Consider the following 22,303-nt stretch of genomic DNA (forward strand, 5'->3'; position numbering starts at 1 on the left):
GCTGCACCTCATTCATAATGCTGCTGCCCGGGTTCTGACCAGAACAAAGCGGTCAGAGCATATAACTCCAATCCTTGAGTCCATGCACTGGCTTCCAGTCAGATTTAGAATACATTTTAAAGTTCTGCTACTGGTTTATAAATCACAAAATGATTTAGGTCCTGAATACATGAAAGAAATGCTTCCGGAATACAAACCCAGTAGAGCTCTGAGATCGACTGACTAAGGTCAAATAGTGGTGCGCAGAGTCCAAAGCAAACATGGTGAAGCAGCATTTAGCTATTATGCTGCACACAAATGGAATAAGTTGCCAACAGACGTGAGGTCAGTCCCAAGTGTGAATGTTTTTAAATCCAGGTTGAAAACTTTTTTTCTCATGCATTATAGAGGATTTTGACTTTTTAAATTATGTTTCTTGCACTGTACAGGGTTTTAATTGTACTTTTTCTTAAATATATTTTGTCATCATTTCTATTGATTTTATCCCATTTTAAATGTTTTCTCTCTTTGTTTTCAAATACTTTAGTCATGTAAAGGACATTGAGTTACCTCGTGTATGAAATTGGCTATACAAATAAATTTGTTTTGTTTTGCATCACTTACATTTCCATTGTAGCTTACCTGACAGCGCTTGCTTTCTGTCCTTCTGCCTTCATGAAAACATTAACATCCTCAATTGGGGCATGTACATACCTCCTCAACCTGAAAAATATATTCATAAACACACTGTCTCAACAACAAGTTACGACAAAAGTCATAAACCCCCAAAAAAGGTTTACTTCTGGCGTATCGCAGGGTCTGACTCTGTCGGGTGTATAAAAGGCATCAGGATCTCTTCGAGAGTTAGCCTGTCACACACCCTAAAATTGGGAAAAAATATGCATACATTGAGAAGACAAATGTTACAGAAAATACATTTGGTAAATGAATGCTAACATTTATAAGTTAAAAAGATCACTATTATAAAGAGTGATTTAGTAGACTAAGATTGTAGAACGCAAAACATCCGCACTTTATACTTGTATTGGAATTTGGGAGTGAGATTTACCTTTTCTGGGTGTATTCTGTACCACTCTGGGGGAACACAATCTTCATGTGCCAAAGAAAAAGTTTTTCTCTACATCAAACAAAGTAAAATAAATGTGTGATTGTAGAGAAATAAAATTAAAAAATACCAACATCAAAAAAGTTTTAGTTTTGCCAAATCTTTCAGACTGACAATACCTCAAGAAATTCACATTTGTTTAAATGTAGCCATTTAATATTTTATTTTGAGAATAATTATAGAGCACAGGAAAACATAACATTTCCATGATAAGATTCATCTGAGGCGGCACACAGTGCTTTGATAAGATGGCCAGTATTATATGTCAAGCAAGAAATTTGCTTTATTTTCAAGTTTAAAAAATGAATATTGCACTGTCCAGGACTATGAAATAACTGATTCAGACTGCAAGAGAAATTTGGTCTTACTTGAGTGCATACTAGTGCTATAAAATCTTACTCTAGCTCAGATGAATAGTGGCAACACTATAATACATAGACCCGTATTGCATTTACCACTGTATCCTGTCTTTCACAATCACTGGGCAGCATTTTATTGCAGTAGTCTGACAGAGCAAAGCAAATCAAATTTATTTGTACAGCGCATTTCATACATAACTCAATGTGCTTTGCTTGATTAAAAGCATTCAAATGAATAAAAAACGGTTGAAAAACTATATTCAGATTTTAGTGCAAAAAATCTCACGTGCTGCAATCATGAAAGACCAAATTTATTCGGTAATCTGATCTAGGCATTACTTGTTCTCTGTGTCACACCACTGATGTTTATAAAAAATAAAAATATTGGTCAGATATTTACAATACTACCTCAAAAGACAAGATTTAAAAATAAACCAGCTTTTCGATTCAAATATACTGTACACAATAGGGCTGCAGATAAATGTCTTTTGCAGAGCCAATCCATACCGTAATTAATCGGATCGGCAAATGACAGTTAAAGCAGATCATCTTAAAATGCTACTTATTGGCCGTTACGTATCAAGTTTATCAGTCAGTAGTCTGTTCACGATACAAAGTGTCTTAGTATCCTGGAGGGTGCAGTTTGTTTATTTTGTATCTTGTACCTACAAAAATATTCAAGACTCCAAACTAATGTACTGTTAATGTTTTCTCCATTTGCTGCGCAGCTGAGGCAAAATTGTTTTACCTTATTTGCTTAGTATTTCAATATGTTTGTGGTTACTCTTAAATATCGACTATGAGGAGTGTTAACAAAAGTGTTAAAATGTTGAACGACTCTAGGTGCTTTAATTTTACTTTTAGCAGTGCAGATGCTTCAAAACCAACTATTTAAAACTTTTAAAAATGTTTAAAAAAAATAAATCAGTAAAACAATTGAGATGAAATATGAAGAACCTAACCATGATTTTTTTTTTTTTTTAAATGTTTTGATCACCCGCACTAGTTGCCAATAAATCAAAATACCGTACATTAACCTTAAAGCATTTGGATGGAGTAGCATTCAAAAGGGGGGAAAAAATAAATCCCCACTTTTCAACTCTGTTCTAGAAAAAGTGACATTGGTGCAATTAAAAAACAACTGATTAAATAGCTAATGGTTTGTCATGCATAACTGCGTCTGGGAGGAGTTTCCCTACATAACTGGAGGTATCCAGCAACTTCTGTAACTCCTAAATCAGAGGAATTTAGGTGCTTGCTGGCAAAGTTTCGTTTTTATTGCGTCAGTGTGTGTTCGCATAAATCTGTTGAGGCCTTGATGTGTTTCTGCATGCAAGAAAATGAGGGTGAGGCACCAGGTGTGATACCATTATTCTGTTATTACAGCAAATGGAAACTATGCACTACACTAGAAAAGAGGGGGGTTGTTACAAAATGTATTCAGTTATTGAAGACAAGGTGCAGAATGCACAGATGGGATGAATGCCAATGCCACCATTCATTGTCAAGCATAAGGAGAGAGCACATTGAAAAGTAAAAACAAAAACACCATAATATGGTACAATATGCCGCTAAATCCCAAAATGTTTTTTTTTGCTTGAGATGCATAGTAAAAAAAATTACAATTACAAATATATGACCACATTAACTGCTTGTTTCAAAAAAATTAAAGCATCTGTTGAAAATCAACTTACTTTACAAGTTGGAAAAAGACTTAGAAAAGTAAAATGCTAATGAAAACAAATATTGTGGTCTATCTCAACTTAAACCCGAAATAATGCTTGTCATAACCTCATCAGGCGGCACGGTGGTTCAGTTGGTAAAAGCGTTAGCCTCATAATTCTGAGGTCACGGGTTCAATCCCGGACCCGCCTGTGTGGAGTTTGCATGTTCTCCCCGTGACTGCGTGAGTTTTCTCTAGGCACTCCAGGTTCCGCCCACATCCGAAAAAACATGCAACACTAATTGGATTGCCCCTGGGTGTGATTGTGAGTGTGGCTATTTGTCTCTATGTGCCCTGTCATTGGCTGGCAACCAGTTCAGGGTGTACCCTGCCTCCAGCCCGCTGACAGCTAGGTTCAAGCACTCCCCGACCCTTGTAAGGATAAGCGCTAAGACAATGTATGGATGGATGGACTCATCATTCGGGTTTACCCATGTTCTTTAAAGATATGGTAATTTTTGAGAATGTAAACTTTTGACCTTGAAGAAAATGTAAAATTCTCTTGGGAAATGCTGTCATTATTGTGGTATTTAACAAAATTAAATAATTTTGGTGATCTAACTGACCTGAAACACGAGAGGTTTAGTCTGATTTCAGTTCAGACAGTGAGACGAAAATGAAAAGTATGTTTTTGCACAGTGTATGTAAACTTCTGGCTTCAACTCTAAATATATATTAATAAAAATAGTGCTTAATTTTTTTGTTGTTGTGTCCCCAATCGTATCGCTTTTAACCCAGTTTGCATGTCATATGCTTCAGCGGTGCTTATATAAGAAACATTCCCATGAATATATTTTCTGAGGATTCCAAAATGTGATTCCGTTTTGATGTTTGGCACATGGGCATTTTTGTTTCTATGGGGAAATACTGATGAAATACTGATGTTCTGTATTCTCACAATAGGTTCGCTGTTCTCCGTTAAAGTCCCTGTAAAGCAAGGGTCTCAAACTCAATTTACCTTGGGCCTGCCAGAGGCAGTCTGGCTGAGGCTGGGCTCGGTACACATGCACATAATTTAAATCAGAAATAATCATAATAATTAAAAAATCCAATCTTTTCAAATGTCTCTTTTTTTTTTTAACATAAAAGATAATCGGGGGTGCTGATGTAACAAGTTGTGTGCAAAACCAACAATAAAACTCCATGGTAACGCTGCTGTAACTTCTACTCATTGAAAAATGTTTCTCTGCTTGCATCAATATCATGCCCCCGAGAGCCATTTAGCCCACCATGATTGGTAGCTTCATCAGCTCTGCAACTCAACACTGCCAAAGTACCATTAATATAAAACTTGAAGGCCCCACAAAAACTTTCATATTAGGTGGGGCCATAAAATACTATTTTGTTTACACCCCCAACTAATTATAATGCTTAAGGAGAAAAAAAACTCACCACTGAGGTCTAAAGATTATAATGAATCAAGAATTTGTCACTGAAAAGTTTCGAATAATGCAATTATGTAAATTCGCTGGAATGTTACATCACAATTCTGAGGTGTTGCTTATACGCAAAATTTTTGAAATATGTAGTCCATAAAAAATGACTAGGTTGTGCAATTAATTAGTTGGTAGGCATGACGAAGACCCAAATATTTACAGTGAGTACAATAAAATGTGCTCTTTATACCAGTTTTGCAGTGGCTAATTTTCTCTCCATGATCCATACGGATCCCTCGCCACGGTTCAGAAAGCAATGTGGTCTCCAGATTGGCTCGTGTTAGTTGGGGGAAAAAAAATTGCGTGTTCAAATGAAGACAGTATGTTTAATTCACACATTAGTTGAGCATAGTGGTAGAATGTAGTTGTGTCTGTTGTTGTGCATGACTTAAAGGCAGAGTCAAAGTTAACAAAAAAGGCTAGATGATGTAAAGTTTAATGGCTGAAAGGCTGAGAGTGTTAGAGTAGGTGTCCCGGAGGATTTTTTTCTTTTTTCCACTTGCTTGTTTTGGACAGTCTGAGGGCCCACATAAATGATTCAGTGAAAATAGCCAACAAGAGATATAACTTGATTCCAGCTGTGATTCCTGGATGTACAACAAAGTTTATATAGCCACTGGACATCAGCACATATTGTGGTTTTAAGGTGGCACTCAGAGCTGAGTGGGAGGCTTGGATGAGAAGCAGCCAGAAGTTTTTTTTACATAGTCACATGCAAAGATCATCCTTCTCTGAGGTATGCCAGTGGATTTTACATGCGTGTAGCAGTGTGAACGTATCTAACATCATCAATATATTTAGAAAGGCTGGACTGCTACTAAAAGAGAGCAAACCAACTTCAGTGGTAACTGTCTCGAGATGCAAATGATGAGGAGGGCACAGACACCAAAATGCTGTGTGACGGAAACATTCTTAAATTACAATACTGAAGACCAGGACATCAGTGGAGTCAATGAACAAGAAGGAGAACGAATAAAAACAATAACATTCCTGTTGTGTCTGAGGCATTTTACGGCCATGTTTCAGTCAAGCAAGGTATGTAAATAAACATTTATGTTGCACAGTCTGTGTGTGTGTATACGTGTGTGTATTTATGTATCTATTGAGTTCACAATGTATTGGTATATTTGGTATGGAGCTCACGCACGTGAAGTCACCATTTTCATGGCGCCATATTGCCGGTAAAACAGAGCTGCTCGACATTGTGGGAGACATTAAACCGGAGGAAAACATTTACAATACCCAAGACCTGTTGTGCTGTTGGTTGTCACGATAGACGAGACCGATATTCAAAGAGATCATTCTATGGAATAGCAGCTGAAAAGACAAAAAAATATCGATGGATTTCAGCAATTAAACATGATGGATGGTGCCCAACCAAAATACACACACACGCCTGTCTAGCGATCACTTCAGTTTAGGTAGGAATTATTCTTCTCAATCTCAATTTCCATAAAGTATTTATAATGTGTCACAGAGGTATACGGACGTTAAGTTTGACCGCAATTGCTTCCATGTACGTTTGATGGAGACGACTTCGTCCCCCCCCCCCAAAATAATAGTTGATGAACGCGAGTTTGTGTAAAACCAGGGGTCATTTATTTAAATATTGGTATTTGCATTGAATACTAGCTGAAAAGTTCAATGGCTTCTAGCAAAGGTTAAGATGTCGCCGAACACACTTCTGCGTTCACGAACCATGAACCGCCGTCATTTTTTCAGTCATAGTTAATGAATGAGAGTTTGTGTAAAACAAGGGGTCATTTATTTAAATATTGGTATTTGTATTGAATACTAGCTGAAAAGATTGATGGACTCCGGCAAAGGTTAACACGTCATTGAACACACTTTTGCGTTCACAAGCCGTCAAACCATCACTATGTGGGATGTATTCCTGATGATAACAGATCTACCAACAAAGTATTCGTATGCGTCCAGACTTATACACTTTCAAACTTTTCCATGTAAATCTCGATGACTTACTCACCAGATCCATGTGTAAATCCAGTTGTCCAAGACAAGCGGAAGTGAATTAACAGTCCAATTTCTTATCGGCGAAAACATCGACTTTGGCATTAAATTTGGGTCCTCAATGCTGAGTTTATCTAATTTTTCCACGTACTATCGTTTATTTTGACGTTCTAAATGTCTGACGATATCAGACAAGACTCTAGGTGTCATGCAACAAGACATATTTCCGTGTCGTCTCCAACAGACTGGGCATTGCGCAATGCTTAGCATGACCGGTAATATGGAGAGATTAACAAAAGTCACGTGATTTTACGACGTAGGTGCACGAGCTCTATACATTAGTGCCGTATGGAGGAGAAAAAAAAAAAAATAGTACACACACACACACACACACACACACACCACACACACACACACACACACACACACACACACACACACACAGAGTGGCCGCCGCTTCTTAAGCAGTGCATGCTGTCTTCCAGAAAAATACAGTATAATAGTTTTGGATATAAGTGTAATTAATTCTGGTAAACAATACACCGCAAGGGAATGCCACCAAATTACTTCATCTTATTTTTATTGTTACAATCAAACTTTCTCGTAACGTGGTACCACTTATATTTGAATATGTATGTAGCAAAAATCTCCAGTCAGAGCAAATGTTATCCCAATCTCTGATTGCCTGGGTGAGCCTGTCTCAGTACACAAGACATTTAAAAGAGGCCTGAGCCACTGATCAAAGGGGAAACAAGAGATCAGACTTCTCACACTTGAACTTAATTAATTACCAGCCAGTCTGAAGAATCTCATGATCATCCAGAGACACAGGACAGAGACTCATGACCTCTCTCTCCTTTGTCACGACCCTTTGTTAGGTCTTACTCGCTCATTTATCTTGCAGAAGAGCCTGAAGAGCCAGGTGCAAGGTAAGTGAACCTGGGCAATATTTGCTTCATCACATCTTGTTTCAATTAATCTCTGGCGAGGTGACCACCCAAACCCCCCCCCCCCCCCAAAAAAAAAAACACTCATTTATTCTCGATGACCAATTAAAACTAAACTTTACACTGATCTGATTGGCCTAATCGTATCTTCTAAAAATCCGCATTTTATGCTCATCGGCACAATTCACAGACTCAATCTCTTGACAAAAAAAAAAAAAAAAAAAAAAAATTACCTCACGTTGCTGCTGTATCCAGTATTCGAATCCAAAAGCATTTACTTTTAGCCTTGCGTTTTTTTACATATTATAATGACATATACAGTGAAGAAAATAAGTATTTGAACACCCTACTATATTGCAAGTTCTCTCTTAGAAATCATGGAGGGGTCTGAAATTTTGATTGTAGGTGCATGTCTACTGTGAGAGAGATAATCTTAAAAAAAAAAAAAAAAAAAAAAAAATCCAGAAATTTCAATGTATGATTTTTTTTTAGCAATTTATTTGTGTGATACAGCTGCAAATAAGTATTTGAACACCTGAGAAAGCAATGTTGATATTTGGTACAGTATTCTTTGTTTGCGATTAGAGGTCAAACATTTCCTGTAGTTTGCACACACTGCAGGAAGAATTTTGGCACACTCCTCCACACAGAGTTACAGTTTTTCCTGTAGTTGTTCACCAGGTTTGCATACAGTGCAGGAGGGAATTTGGCCCACTCCTGCACACAGATGTCTTGATCAGACAGACAAAGGCTAGGCCATGCCAGAACCTTGGTATACTTCTGACGGAGCCACTTCTTGGTTTTCCTGGCTGTGTGCTTAGGGTCATTGTCATGCTGAAAGACCCAGCCACGACCCATCTTCAATGCTCTGACTGAGTGGAAGAGGTTGTTCCCCAAAATCTCGCAAGACATGGCCACAGTTATCCTCTCCTTAATACAGTGCAGTCGTCCTGTCATATGTGCAGAAAACACCCCCAAAGCATGATGCTACCACCCCAATGCTTCACAGTAGGAATGGTGTTCTTGGGATGGAACTCATCATTCGTCGTTCACCAAACATGGTTAGTGGAATTATGGCTAAAAAGTTTCATTTTGGCCTCATCTGACAATTTGTTCAAATACTTATTTGAAGTTGTATCACAAATAAATCGCTTAAAAAAAAAAAAAAAAAAATCATACATTGTGATTTCTGGATTATTCTTTTTAGATTATCTCTCTCTCATAGTGGACATTCACTATGATGAAAATGTCAGACCCCTCCATGATTTCTAAAAAGGGAGAACTTGCAATATAGCAGGGTGTTAAAATTATTATTTTCTTCACCGAATATGTGACCGTTTATAAAGTCATTTAAATAAAAAACAAAACATGTCAGCTGTGTGGGACAGACAACATGTAATGCCCGGATCAGACTACAAGACAAATTTGACTGTTCATGATTGGACTATGTCAGACTATTGGAATAAAATACTGTATTTGATTGACAACAACACATTCCACTTTTTACGATCACTAAGCTTCATCATCAACTCAAATCCAAACAGATACACTCGTCACCATGGGGAAAATAACAATGGTAGTCCCATATGATTATAAAAACAAATTGGGAGGAATAAATTGTGTTGGTGGTCACTGGTGCTCCGGACAGGACTTTCATTCAAGGCTCAGTTGAAGTATGTTCACATACTTCTAATACGATACAGCTAAAAAGCAGGCACAAAAAATGTTATGCAGTCTAGCAAGCGAGCAAGTCCATTAATTACTGTATGTACTTCCTGCCATCTAATAGAAGACCATTCATTTGTCATTATGCCTCACTGGTATGAATAGATGAACAAAGATACACTAACGTAAATACATATTTTTTGAGCAATTAAGTACACAAGCATATAAACAATTAATGAACAAGTCACTGTAATAGATCTATCTTCTGACCGGACTGGTGATCAATGATTGCTTTTTTTTTTAAATTCGATGATCGGCGATCATCCTAAAAAAAAAAAAACAAAACAAAAAAAAAACAGATCGTGTAATGCCCATTTTATACAGGGAATTTAGATCCACATGTCTGTGCCTATCTTAAATAAATCTTGTTTTAACATGAAAAAAGCAATTTGGGTGTGATTCTCAAATGCTTCTTTTTTATTATTCAATTTGTTTTTTTTTTTATAACTTCAAGACTGCCTTAAATCATCCTATAGTATTACATCTTAGAGACTTCTTGGATAAGTTAGACTCAGAAAAGTTGAAACCTGTTTTCACTAGACCACAGTAATAGACGATACATGAGTCTATGGCATTCCTTTTAATCCAGATACCTGTGGCTAACACATTAACAAGAAGAATTCTGTTTTGTTTGTTTTCAAAGGTGATTCATGACTTAAATTCTTAAACTGGAGCCCCAAATAATGCCCATTACATTAAACCCAGTAATACACAATCCTAATTCTCAACTTTGGCGAACCACTTAACAGCAGTGAAACAAATGGATAAAATGCACCACTTTGGTGAATTGCTTAAAGGCCCGGTAACTCATTTCCAAATGTCAGAATCAAAAATGTTCTTTTGCACAGTGTAATGTAAGGGCTCTATGGCTCCAGAAGTTCAAGTTTGACTGTGCCTGAATGTGTATATTGATCAATTGTGTTCTAATGTAAGCACTGAAGCTGCAAGCCTCACTCTGGAGGATGTTCGTCATTTCAGGAGTAAGGCTTCAAGTAAATATGAGGGCTTAGCAAGACTGCCATCATGTGGTTATGTTGATTGATAATTTAACCCACTAATTTGACTTGACTTAATTAAAAATTTTTCTACTTTTTAACCTCCACGAACGATTGTCCTTCTGTTCTAGTAGTGTTCAAAATAGTCCAATGTGACCAGATTGATCTACGTTTTCAGTGTATTTTTTATTGCTACGTGTCAAACAGGTTGACAGTTGGTGTAATCTGTAAACCAACAAGACATGCACACACGGCTGCGCAATTGGGCAATTTGTTGAGAGGCGTGTGTTAAAAAAGAGCAGTCTAGTGTAAACTTTAGAAACGGAAAACTCTTTTGTACAAACTTGATTCACTCATACTTTGAATGTAAACTAATATTTAGTTGTAAAACAAAAGTTGTGTTTTGTTTATTTATTTATAACTGCTTCACATCTGTTTGGCATGAAGTTAAACATCTTGTGCCACCTTTCAGCTGTTATTCCAATCCAGGATTCCACTATTCATTTACATTTGTTGGTTTTGCTTCAGAACCAGCATTTTTTTTTTTTTTTTGCATCATCCCACAAGTTGTTGATTGGATTAAGGTCCGGGATTGGGTACTCCATGACATTAACTTTGTTGGTTTGGAACCATGACTTTGTTGACTGGTGTGTTTGAAACACCAATTTCTAAGGCACATCCTCTTCAGCATAATGCAACATAACCTCTTCAAGTATTTTGACTTATGCAAACTGATCCATGATCCCTGGTATGCGATAAATACGCCCAACACCATAGTAGGAGAAACATGCCTAAATATGATGCTTGCAACCATCATGCTTCACCGTCTTCACTATGTACGGTGGTTTGAATTCTGAGTTTGGTGGTCGTATCAGACACTGTAATTGATCATCTTGGAGCTGATCACTGGCTAAGCCTTTTCCATTCTGCTTATTCTGCCATCCATTTTGATGGTTGTCTTCCATTTTCCGACACGTGTCTCTGGGTTTACTCTCCATTTTAAGGCACTAGAGATCATTTCATCTGAACAGCCTATATATTTTTTTGCACCTCTTTATAGAGCTGGTGCACGTGACGTCACCGTTTTCACGGTGCCATATTGCCGGTCAAACAGATATGTTCGACATTGTGGGAGACATTGAACCGGAGCAGAGTATTCACAACTTGTTTTGTTGTCACAACAGATGAGAAAGTTTTCCAAAGATAACATTCTATGGAATACGAGCTGAAAAGACCAGAAAAGATAGATGGATTTCGGCAATTAAATGTGATGGATGGTGCCCCACCAAATACACCTGTGTAGCGATCGCTTCATTTCAGGTAGGAATCATTCTTCTCAATCTGAAATAATCAAGAACTGTTTATAATGCCAAGTTGACTCATTTGAAAAAAAAAAACATACGTCTGTCACAAAGAGGTTTACGGAGGTAAGCGTGTGGCAGCAATATGCTTCTGTGTGCGGAGGATAAATTTTTATTCCCGTCATCATTAATGAATGCTAGTTTGTGTAAAACCAGGTGTCATTTCTTTAAATATTGGGATTAGTATTGAAAAAAATATGAGTGGGTCCATCACTATGTGGGATTAATTCCTGATTGAGAAGAGATACAATAACCAAGTATTTGTATGTGTCCAGACTTTTATACGCTTTCAAACTTTTCTGTGTAAATCTCGACAGCTTACTTACCAGATACATGCAAAAGCAAATTAAGAGTCCAATTTCTTATCTGCGAAACATCGACTTCAGCATTAAATATGGGTCCTCTATGCAAAGTGTCTCTAATTTTTTCCACTTACCTTCGTTTATTATCACCTTCTAAATGTTTAACGGTATCGGACAAAACTTTGGATGTCGTGCTATAAAACACATTTTAGTTTCGTCTCAACAGAATTAACTTGCAATGACGTTTTGTTTGACTGGCAATATGGCGATGTCACGGGATATTATGATGTAGGTGAACGAGCTCTATAAGGTTTCCCTTCTCCAATCAAACTTTACATCAAACTACACTGTTCTTCAACACTGTGTTGAACGACCCATTTTCCTCAGGCTTTGAGAGCCACATAACTTAATACCCCCTTTTTCAACAAATTGCCCAATTGCAAAGCCTTAAGAGTGTGTATATCATGAATGCTGGGTCTTGTTTTCTTAGAATCTACCCCACCTCCTGGTATCTTGTTTTGACATGTAGCATTGAAAACGTGGATTAATCTGGTTAGTCACATAGGACTGCTATTATTTTGAACACTACTGTAAATCAGCACTAAACAGATTTGGCAGCATGATGAAAAAAAAAAAAAAAGTAAAACCTCAGCACAACACCGCAAATAAGTACAGTAGTATTGATGTGTGTAAAGCAACTCTGTATGGAAAGTCAGCATGAGTACATTCTTACCTAGAATTAAAGATGGTAGAGTTTTCCTTACTCTTGGTGAAGGTGCTCGGGAGGGTTTTCAACATGATGTTCATCTTTCTGGCATTTACTATAAGCTTCTTTGCCTGAACAACAAGAGCATGTTTTAGAGATTAATGCATGCAATATGAATTACCAATCTGGCCTACAATACAGGGTGATAATACAGTATGTGCATTAGTGTAGTTGTAGGAGCAGATTATGTAAAACAAACAAACACAGAAAAAAAGACGGCACAGCAGGCACATTTTCCAACACCACTGACCTCATGTGAAATAGGATGTATGACAAAGCCATAAGGAGATTTGTTAGGAGAAAATGTTGGCTGACATTTCAGATGAACACAAAAGACTGTGGGTGGAGGTATCCTTCTCGACAAATATCTCTCAATACCAAACATCTGCGTTGCATCAATAAACCTGACTGTGTTCGACTTTTAGTGCCTTCCTAGTTTAAATGGCCAAACGACAAAACTTTCTGGTGCTCATTTTGCTTATGGCTTCAGATTGGAACACAATGACACATGGTCAAAGTGATTTATTAAAAAGATAGGGCTAGACTCTTACCAGATGAGTGACTCTCCAACTGTCTGGAAGCCAAATCCAAAAGCACATGCCAAGGTTTTATCTGCATTTTTCAGTCAAAAGACGACAAAGCTGATTGACCCCTGAAGCAGTCACAAGGGAGTATGTAATTAATTCAGGACTTCAGAAGTATGGTGGATAGTATAGATTGTAAGGTGTCATATCTATTACTGACATGTAATTTCCATCCATTTTCCTCCATCTATTTGGGCTTGGGTCATGGGCTCTGCAGGTTAAGCAGGGAAGTCCAGACGTCTCATTTCCCAGTCCAGCTCTTTTGGGGTGATCACAAGGCATTCCCAGGCAAGATGTAATCTTTCCAATGTCTCCTGGGTTTGTCCCTGCGGCCTCCTACCACTAGGATGCGTCCAGAACATCTCACCAGCTTCACAGTTGGGATTAAGTTTTGATGTTGATGTGTTGTGCCATTTTTCAAGCAAACGTGCCATTGTGTCTTCCTTCCCAAAAAAAAAAAAAAAAAAAAAAAAAAAAAACCTGCTTTCATCTGGTCACAGAATATTTTGCCAGTAGTGCTGTGAAACATCAAGGTGCTATTATGGAAACTTGAAATGAGCATTTTTTGTTGATGACAGGAACGGCTTCCTCATTAGTGTTCTCCCAAGAACCGCATTCTTGTTTTAATGTTTTATGTATGGTGGAATTGAAAATCACATGCCACCCATTTCTTCTTTTACCTCATTGAGCATTCTGAGCTACGCTCTTACAGTCATCTTTACAAGACGCCCATTCCCTGACAGACACGCAACAGTGTTCTATTTATAGAAAATTTGTCCAACCATGCACTATTGAACAGAATGCAGCCCTATGGGGGCACAAGCCAGTGCAATTTGTAGGCCGGTCCCAAGCCCAGATAAATGCAGAGGGTTCCGTCAGGAAGGACATCTGGTTTAAAACTTTGCCAAACAAATATGAGCATTAATCTAAGAATTCCATCCTGGATTGGTTGTGGCATGGATTAACAACACCCACCCCTGGCACCGCTGGCCTGGAGGGCGTCAGTGGAAATTCAGCTATTGTGGGTCGAAGACAAACAAGAGTAGGAAAGCAGATTCATCAGCAGAAGAAGAGGAATGCACAAAGCCTACACCTGAGTGTAGGGACATTGAATGTTTGTACTATGACGGGAAAAGCTCAGGATATGGTTGAGATGATGATTGGGAGAAAGGTTGATATATTGTGCACCCAAGAGAGCAGGTGGAAAGGCAGTTAGGCTAGAAGTTTAGGGGTGGGGTTTAAATTATTTGACCAATCAGTATCAGATCGACTGATGAGGCTGAACCTTGAAATTGAGGATGTTATGTACAATGTGATTTACAGCTATGCCCCACAGGTAGGATGTGACCTAGAGTTGAAAGAGAAATTCTGGAAGGAATTAGATGAAGCAGTTCTGAGCATCTCAGACACAGAGAGAGTTGTGATTGCTGCAGATTGTTGTGGACACATTGGTGAAGGAAACAGGGGCAATGAAGAAATGATGGGCAAGTATGACATTCACGAAAGGAACTTTGAGGGGCAGATGGTGGTGGACTTTGCAAAAAGGATGGAAATGGCTGTAGTGAACATTTTTTATTGCAGAAGAGGCAGGAACATAGAGTGCCCTACAAGAGCGGATGTAGAAACACGCAAGTGGATTATATTTTGTGCAGACGATGTAATCGGAAGGAGGTTACTTAGTGTAAGGCAGTGGTAGGGAAGTGTGTAGCTCGACAGCATAGGATGGTGGTGTGTAGGATGACTCTGGTGATGGGTACGAATATTAAGAAGATAAAACTAGAGCAGAGAAACATGTCTTAGAAGCTGAGAAAGGAAGAATGTTTCAGAAAGAGGTGAGACAGCTCTCAATGTACACGAGGAGGTCCCGGAAAGACCTGACTAATATAGCCAAGGTGATCAGAGAAACAGGCACAAGAGTACTTGGTGTGTCTCCTGGTAGGAAAGGGGAGAAGGAGAATTGGTGGTGGAACCCAAAAATACAGGAATAATACAAGGAAAGAGGTTAGCAAAGAACAAGTGGGACACAGAGGACTGAGGAGAGGCGAAAGGAATGCATTGAGATGCAACGTAGGACAAAAGTTGAAGTCGCGAAGGCTAAACAAGAGGCATATGAAGACGTACACCAGGTTGGACACGAACAAAGGAGAAAAGGATCTCTACAGGTTGGACAGAAACAGGGATGGAAATGGGAAGGATGTGCAGCAGGTAAGGGTGATTAAGGATAGAGATGGAAATGTGTTGACTGGTGCCAGTAGTGTGCTCAATAGATGAATTGCAAGTGAATGGCAAGGTTTTTTTTTTTTTTTCCCCAAAGAGGAATGTAGTTGTCTGTCAGAATGTTACCTTTTGATTTTTAAATTTTCTTTAAATGTCCAGTGTTTTTATTTTTTTCATTAAAAAAAATAGCACCTTATTTTTAGAATCATGCATAAAACATGCTTAATATGGATAACAACTTTAAGTAATCTGGGAAAATATTGTGAAAATGACAATCTTCTTTTCCTTTCGGCTTGTCCCGTTAGGGGTCGCCACAGTGTGTTATCTCAGATGAACGGATATTTGTTTGGCACAGTTTAATGATGTGATTATCTTTAAGGCATCCCACTGAAGTAAAGTTGGGAACAAAACAACTTTCAGTCCAAATTGGACTTACTGACCTTACAATGGAAAAATGGAGTAAGGCCATATGAAACAGTAGTGACAATAGGAGTAGTACAATATACACGTTCAGGCACATTAGTTAAATTATTTATTCCTCCATATTCTTTGAGCTGGCAACAAAAATCCTTTACTCCAATACCCGTTGTCACTAAGTTTATAAAAACCTTTTGAGCATCCAAAGTGCAGCACCTTGAATTTCGCACAAAAGCAAATGTTATTTAAAAAAAAAAAAAAAAGTAAACATCTTACTCTCATTGAAGTATGGGGAACACGAATTAGATTGTCTCTTTGGGCACCGCCAGCAAACCTTCCTGTGTCCTCCAGAAACCTGTAATCTACCGATGAGAAAAGAAGAGTAATACGCTACTTAGTTAAAAGACAAAAATTTGTTCAAAGAAATAGAATAAAATCAGAACTATGTGACAGAAATGACTGAGTACGATAACGGTCATTTGTTGGACCAAATTTATATTGTACAATAATGACTTTGCAAATGCATTTACGGTAAGCTATTGAAGAGTACATTATTTGTCAATGATTCAACATTGTTTTTGTTCAGGATCAAGCAAAGCAGTGACTTATCAATGCCCTTAATCTTGACAATGACAGTTAGCAGTAACGGTTAACACATTAACTCAGGGTTAAGAAGTGAAAATTTATGTAAAGTTAATGACAGAATAAAAACATGTACTAAAAATAGATTGGCTGTAAAAAAGCAAACATGACTCACAAATATCTTCCCCGGAAGTCACACACACTGTGCATAAATTAAGAGGATCTGCTTCTAAGGATACAATGCAATTGATTCAAATATATCAGTAAGGTGATGGAAATCCATCATCTGAAGACAGCTTTAGAATGCAATTTGGTTATTTATGTCCAGTAAATAAAATAAAAAAAAAATATTAAGCCGGGAAAATTAACGGAAAAAAAGTCAACCTTAATCCATTTAAAAAGCTCAAATCAATGGTATTAAAGAATTACAAAACGGTTAATAAAGAAAGTGGTCTTTGATAAAAGGGCTTTACAGGAAAGAAATGTAAAATGCATTTCCTGTAAAAAGTAACAGAAAAGATTGTTCTCTCCTCCTTTTCATTCAAATTTTGTTGTTTCATTGTAAACAAACCTGTTTTTTCCCCCCTTTCTTTTTTCATTCATTCATTTTCACCCGTTTATCCTAGGTCAGGTCGCAGAGGCAGTAGCTGTACCAGGGAAGCCCAGACTTCATTCTCCCAAGCCACTTCCTCCAGCATTTCCGAAGCGATTCTGAGACATTCCCACGCAAGCCGCGAGACGTAGTTTCTCCAGCGTATCCTGGGTCGTCCCTGGGATGTCTTTCCAGTAGAACGTGACCAGAACACCTCAGCAGGGAAAGTCCAGGAGGTATCCAAAACAGATGCCTGAGCCACCTCATCTGGCTCTTCTCAATGCAGAGGAGCGGGATCTCTACTCTGACTCCCTCCTAGATGATCAAGCTTCTCACCCTGTCTCTCAGAGAGAGCTCTATTCTACCTATCGACTCATGTCCCTACTCAGCTTGGTGGCATTCCTCACCATTGGTGCCCACCAACAGTTTCAGGGATTGCCGCCACAACAGGCAGCGACAACCTTACGATCACAGCTCTGGTCGGCCGCCTCAGCAATTGAGGCACTGAACATGGCCAACTAAAACTCAGTTTGCCTTGAAGCCCCCACAGATGTGGCTAAAATTATGTCGGAAATGGGAGTTGAAACTGCTTCTGACAAGGAATTCTGCCATATGTTCCCAGCAGACCCTCAAGATAAGTTGAGGCCTGGCAGGTCGGACCAGCAACTTCCCCCACCATTGGAGCTACTCACCAGCAGGTGGTAATTGGTTGACAGCTCCGCCCCTATCGTCATGCAAGTGTCCAAAACATGCGGCCAATAACATGAACACAAAGTCTATCATCAAACTGCAAACTAGGCTGTCCTGCATCAGAACAATGTCCCCAGGAGGACCACTCTCCAGCACTTTAAGAACTCCAAAAAAAGGAGTGTACTCTGTGTGGTGCAAACAGGAGTAAGGACCCGTCCCCACACCCAATGGTTGAAGGGTGGCTACCTTCTTGTGCATTGGGGTTTACCCCAAAGTATAGGCTCCGAGCCAGAGGGCATTTAGAAAACCCACACTTGCTTGGTGCTGCTCATCGTGGGCAACTCCAGAGTAGAAGAAAGTCCAACCCGTCTCAAAAGGACTATTACCAGATCTCAAGCATGTGTAGAGGCAAGGCGGACACTGTCAGAACTTTACCTCACACACCAGGTCAGATGGGCTCTTTCCCTGCCAGAGAGGTGACATTCCATGTCCCTAGAGAGAGCGCTTGAGGCAGTGGCGAAGAACACCAATGTCTTCGCCACTGCCTGCTGGCCATCTTACATTGCACCCAACCCCCATGTCTCCTACCACAGGTGGTGAGTCCGTGGGAAAGGCGGCCCATGTTACCGGTCCCAGCTGTGTCCCATAGGTGCAGACCTGGCCAGAAGGCACGCGTCTTCAAGCCCCATTTCCAAGAGGGGAAGGGAAAATATTTTGCTGAATGTTATAATGTTCATATTTTATGCAATGAAATAAAAAAATGAATAAAGTATTTAACGCATGGCAAAAACAATAAGGTAATATTGCCCCGGACACTTCACTTGATTGTGAAATGTTCTCTTCTTCGAAAAGCGCTTCTGTGTCTGAAGGGCTCTGTCCCATAGTAGGGGCCACACCGTGTTTTCAATGGTCAATGTCCGGGGTGACGTCACGGACAGTAAATGCAGCCAATATGTAGACTACTCTGTCGAATGACACTTCCGGAACTTTGCACATGGATGACGCGCTCTCCGCTCATATTTATTTTTTTGGGTACGTGTAGTGAATATTATTATATGTATTTTTCATTTCAATATCCATTTTAGAATGTTTATAGGGATAACACTTGACTATTGCCAAAAAGCTCTATTTTTGTTTCATCTGTCCATAAAATTTTATTGATCATTTGCTCTTTTCTATAAAGATCTCTCTTTAAAAATGTTGTTTCACTTGATACATTTTCTTCAGGATTTGAACTTCATGGGTGCCTATAATGGAGAGGACTGGATATAAAAATGTATAAATATCGTTAATAAAGTCAAGCTTACCACTGAGTAGAGCAATTTCATCAAATTGAGAAATGTTCAGGAATGCGGTTTTGTTCCGAACACCACTGCATCTTGATTCTTCTTTGTGTTTCTTCACACAAAGCAAACTTGAAGACAGAGAGATACAAAATCTGTTTCAAACTTGTGACAAATTAGAATCCTAAAAAAAAAATACAATTGAGTGTGACATTGCATTATATGTTTGTCATTTTTCATTCAGCATTTTGTTTTTTAATGTGTGTTAAAACAACCATTAAGAATGCTAACGTGACTTAAGTGTTATTTAAAGGTTTTGTGAACAAAATTGAGTTGACTGAGAATGTAACAATTATTTCTATTTTCATTTTTTTCCTATCAAAAAATAGATTCCAAATTCAATCGAGAGCTACAACCCTCATTGATTTTGTTCAACCCTGGAGGTGCCACAATGTTAAAAAATGTTATTGCTTACATAACACAAAAAAAGTGTTTGTTCAAATATGCATGCTTGTCAAGAAAAACAAAATCATATAGCCTGTGGATTGTAGGGGTGTTTCACAGATGAGAGACAGGTATTTGGTGGAGTCAGAATAACATGGAATTTAAAAAAATAATAAGCAAGAGGAATGCTGACTGATGCCTTCAACTACTAGCCTTTATGAAAGAAGCTTAAGGCCAACCTCAGGTGCCCAACAATTTCAGGCATGAATAAAAATATGCCATCAGATTTTTAAGGATTAGGAACTAAATGTTTCAACATCAACATAAATAGAGGAATGGACCACAGGTTGTTGCCACAAGCGGTGGCATGTTATTTCAGGCCATGAATCAAAAGAGAAAGAAAAAACAAATAGATGGCTCTGCACCTCTTTGTCAAAAATATTGTGTTAGGTAACCATGAGAGGTGTCTTTATAACGGATTACATAACTGCATTTTTTCCCCAAGAAAAGGGAAGAACAAGTATTCTTATAGCTTTAGTCACTGGGACAGCTCTGTGGTTGGTACCCTTAGTATATGTGCCTTATGGTTGAGTAGGTCTGGGTTAGAACCTTGGCTCAGGGCTCTCAGCATGTTCATCTCATGCTTGCATGGGTTTTCTACTGTTACGCCATTGTTCACCCATATAGTAAAAACGTGGATGTTGGGTTGTTATTTAAAAATGTAAATGTGACTGGTTGTTTGTCTACTTGAGCCCTGTGACTTGGTCCCTCTCGCCCAAAGTCAGCTGGGATAGACTCCAGTTCAACTGTGACCCCAATGAGTACAAAGAACTATTGCAAATGAATAGAATAGTCATTCTTAGCTTCTTCTGACAGATGGAATATAGTGTTTAACACAAGGAAATGATATGATACTATCATTGAGATCTTGCAGGTGGTCAGAATAACAAATGTGAACAGTGTCATACATTTAACATGATGTTTTATGCGATTACATTAAAAAGGTAGCAAACTCTAACAGCAATGATACAATGTTGGAAAAGAAATTACATTTGGCATCATCACTAAAGGTATAAAAGTCCTCTGTGAGATGGATGTGCAATGCTATTAGGCCTAATTCATGCACTAGACTTGTCTGAGCCATGAAGTTAAAACCCAGTTTTGAAGCACGACAGGAAAATATTCATGGAGTAGGCTGAAACCTGCGATTGGCTGGCAACCAGTTCAGGGTACACCCTGCCTTCTGCTTGTTGACAGCTGGGATAGTGGCCACCATTTCTGTGACCCGTGTGAGGATAAGAGTCTAAAAAAAAAAAATGGATGGATGGATATAGGCTGAAACATAATGATATACAGAGTTCCAAGCTCTAACTATTGGATGATCGAAAAGAGACATTTGGAAACACCATATTGTTGTTAGTGTATTCAGATTTCTCTGTGACACTACTGTGACAGTGTAATTAAAATGTCAACATTGAACAGAAGAATGGAGCCGTTACTTGCTTTTATCATTTTGTTAATATTTTCCACTTTCAAAAATGTATCTATATTTTTGAGTTCTTGTTTTGCAGTGGTGCAAAACGTCAACTTTTACATTTAATGGAATGTATAGGACATTTCTCGGTTTTTGTATTAGTTTCATGAGAAATTGTACAAAGGTTCTTATTTGTACAAAAAAGTGAAGATAAGAGATTAAGAAAATGGATGGATGAAAAAAAAAGCCTTTCAGTAAACATATGTAAATTTTTTTTAAACCAGAGATTGCATCAGGTTTGAACAAAATTATTGCACTGAATAAGAGCTTGTTCTTGTTTGATTTTTAACAACTGTCAATATTCATCCATCCATCCGTCCATTTTCTTAGCCGGTTATCCTCACAAGGGTTGCGGGAGTGCTGGAGCCTATCCCAGCTGTCAACAGGCAGGAGGCACGGTAGATCCTGAACTGGCTGCCAGTCAATCGCAGGGCGCATAGAGAAACAGCTGCACTCACAATCACACCCAGGAGCAATTTAGAGTGTGCAATTAACGTTGCATGTTTTTGAGATGTGGGAGAAAACTGGAGTGCGCGGAGAAAACTCACGCAGCCCTCTCTTTCCCCTCTACATGCCTTAGGAAGATATAGATCATCTACTGCTATCTTTCATCAATGGATTGACAATAGATACCACCGGAAATTACGCTAGATTATAACAATACATCATGATGAAATAAAACTATTTGATGATATGAATACTTAATTTTAAAATTGAATGTCTATTGACCTCTTTAAAAATGTCCATCTCAGTGCAATGTCAGAGATGAGAATGTCTGTCGATGGGGGGGAGAGGGGTGGGGGTTGAGTTTCCTCTTGGATATTTTTACTTTACTTTTTGTATGTGTTCGGTTAGACATGTTGATACCGTTTTCAGTCTTATCTGCACGGTTACACTTTTTTCAAGCCATGCCCGTCTGAAATAGTTTTTGATTCCAGCATCCTTGTCAATTACCCTTGCTCGATCTTCATCCTTTTTTTCTAACACTTCCGCCATCGTAAAACTTTTAACACGCCGTTGCTCAGTTCGCGCTATCTAAGTCCCACGCGCCATTACTTGGCTAACTAACAAGTTACACTGCAAGTTCTGAGAACCGAGAATACATGTACATGGCAATGGTGAAACTCGATTAACCACTAACACGATTGGATCGTTATACTGTATAACTCTGTTGTCCAATCGAGTAATGTGCCACAAACAAGTTTTAATGTTTATGTCACAAAATGCAAATATTTACACTACCGAGCAAGTCAGAACGGCATATGATAGT

The 22,303-nt window shown here is 38.5% G+C and overlaps 1 protein-coding gene and 1 long non-coding RNA gene across 2 annotated transcripts in view; one reads left to right on the forward strand and one right to left on the reverse strand.

Annotated features, from left to right (window-relative positions):
* znhit6 (zinc finger HIT-type containing 6) overlaps nucleotides 1-22,303 on the reverse strand; it is a 38,804-nt gene that overhangs the window by 13,673 nt on the left and 2,828 nt on the right. The window contains exons 3-8 of the mRNA XM_061825326.1: nucleotides 19,080-19,186; nucleotides 16,185-16,270; nucleotides 12,658-12,761; nucleotides 1,049-1,117; nucleotides 780-860; nucleotides 622-702 (exon numbers count right to left, since the gene is read on the reverse strand). Coding sequence (XP_061681310.1) covers nucleotides 622-702; nucleotides 780-860; nucleotides 1,049-1,117; nucleotides 12,658-12,761; nucleotides 16,185-16,270; nucleotides 19,080-19,186 — 528 coding nt within the window. The remainder of the gene's footprint in view (nucleotides 1-621; nucleotides 703-779; nucleotides 861-1,048; nucleotides 1,118-12,657; nucleotides 12,762-16,184; nucleotides 16,271-19,079; nucleotides 19,187-22,303) is intronic.
* On the forward strand, nucleotides 1,125-18,912 carry LOC133503588 (uncharacterized). The gene is made up of 4 exons (XR_009795770.1): nucleotides 1,125-5,658; nucleotides 7,473-7,523; nucleotides 11,446-11,581; nucleotides 17,117-18,912. It is a non-coding gene; the product is annotated as an uncharacterized LOC133503588 (long non-coding RNA).

Source organism: Syngnathoides biaculeatus, chromosome 7 (assembly GCF_019802595.1).
Source record: "Syngnathoides biaculeatus isolate LvHL_M chromosome 7, ASM1980259v1, whole genome shotgun sequence".
NCBI lineage: Eukaryota > Metazoa > Chordata > Actinopteri > Syngnathiformes > Syngnathidae > Syngnathoides > Syngnathoides biaculeatus.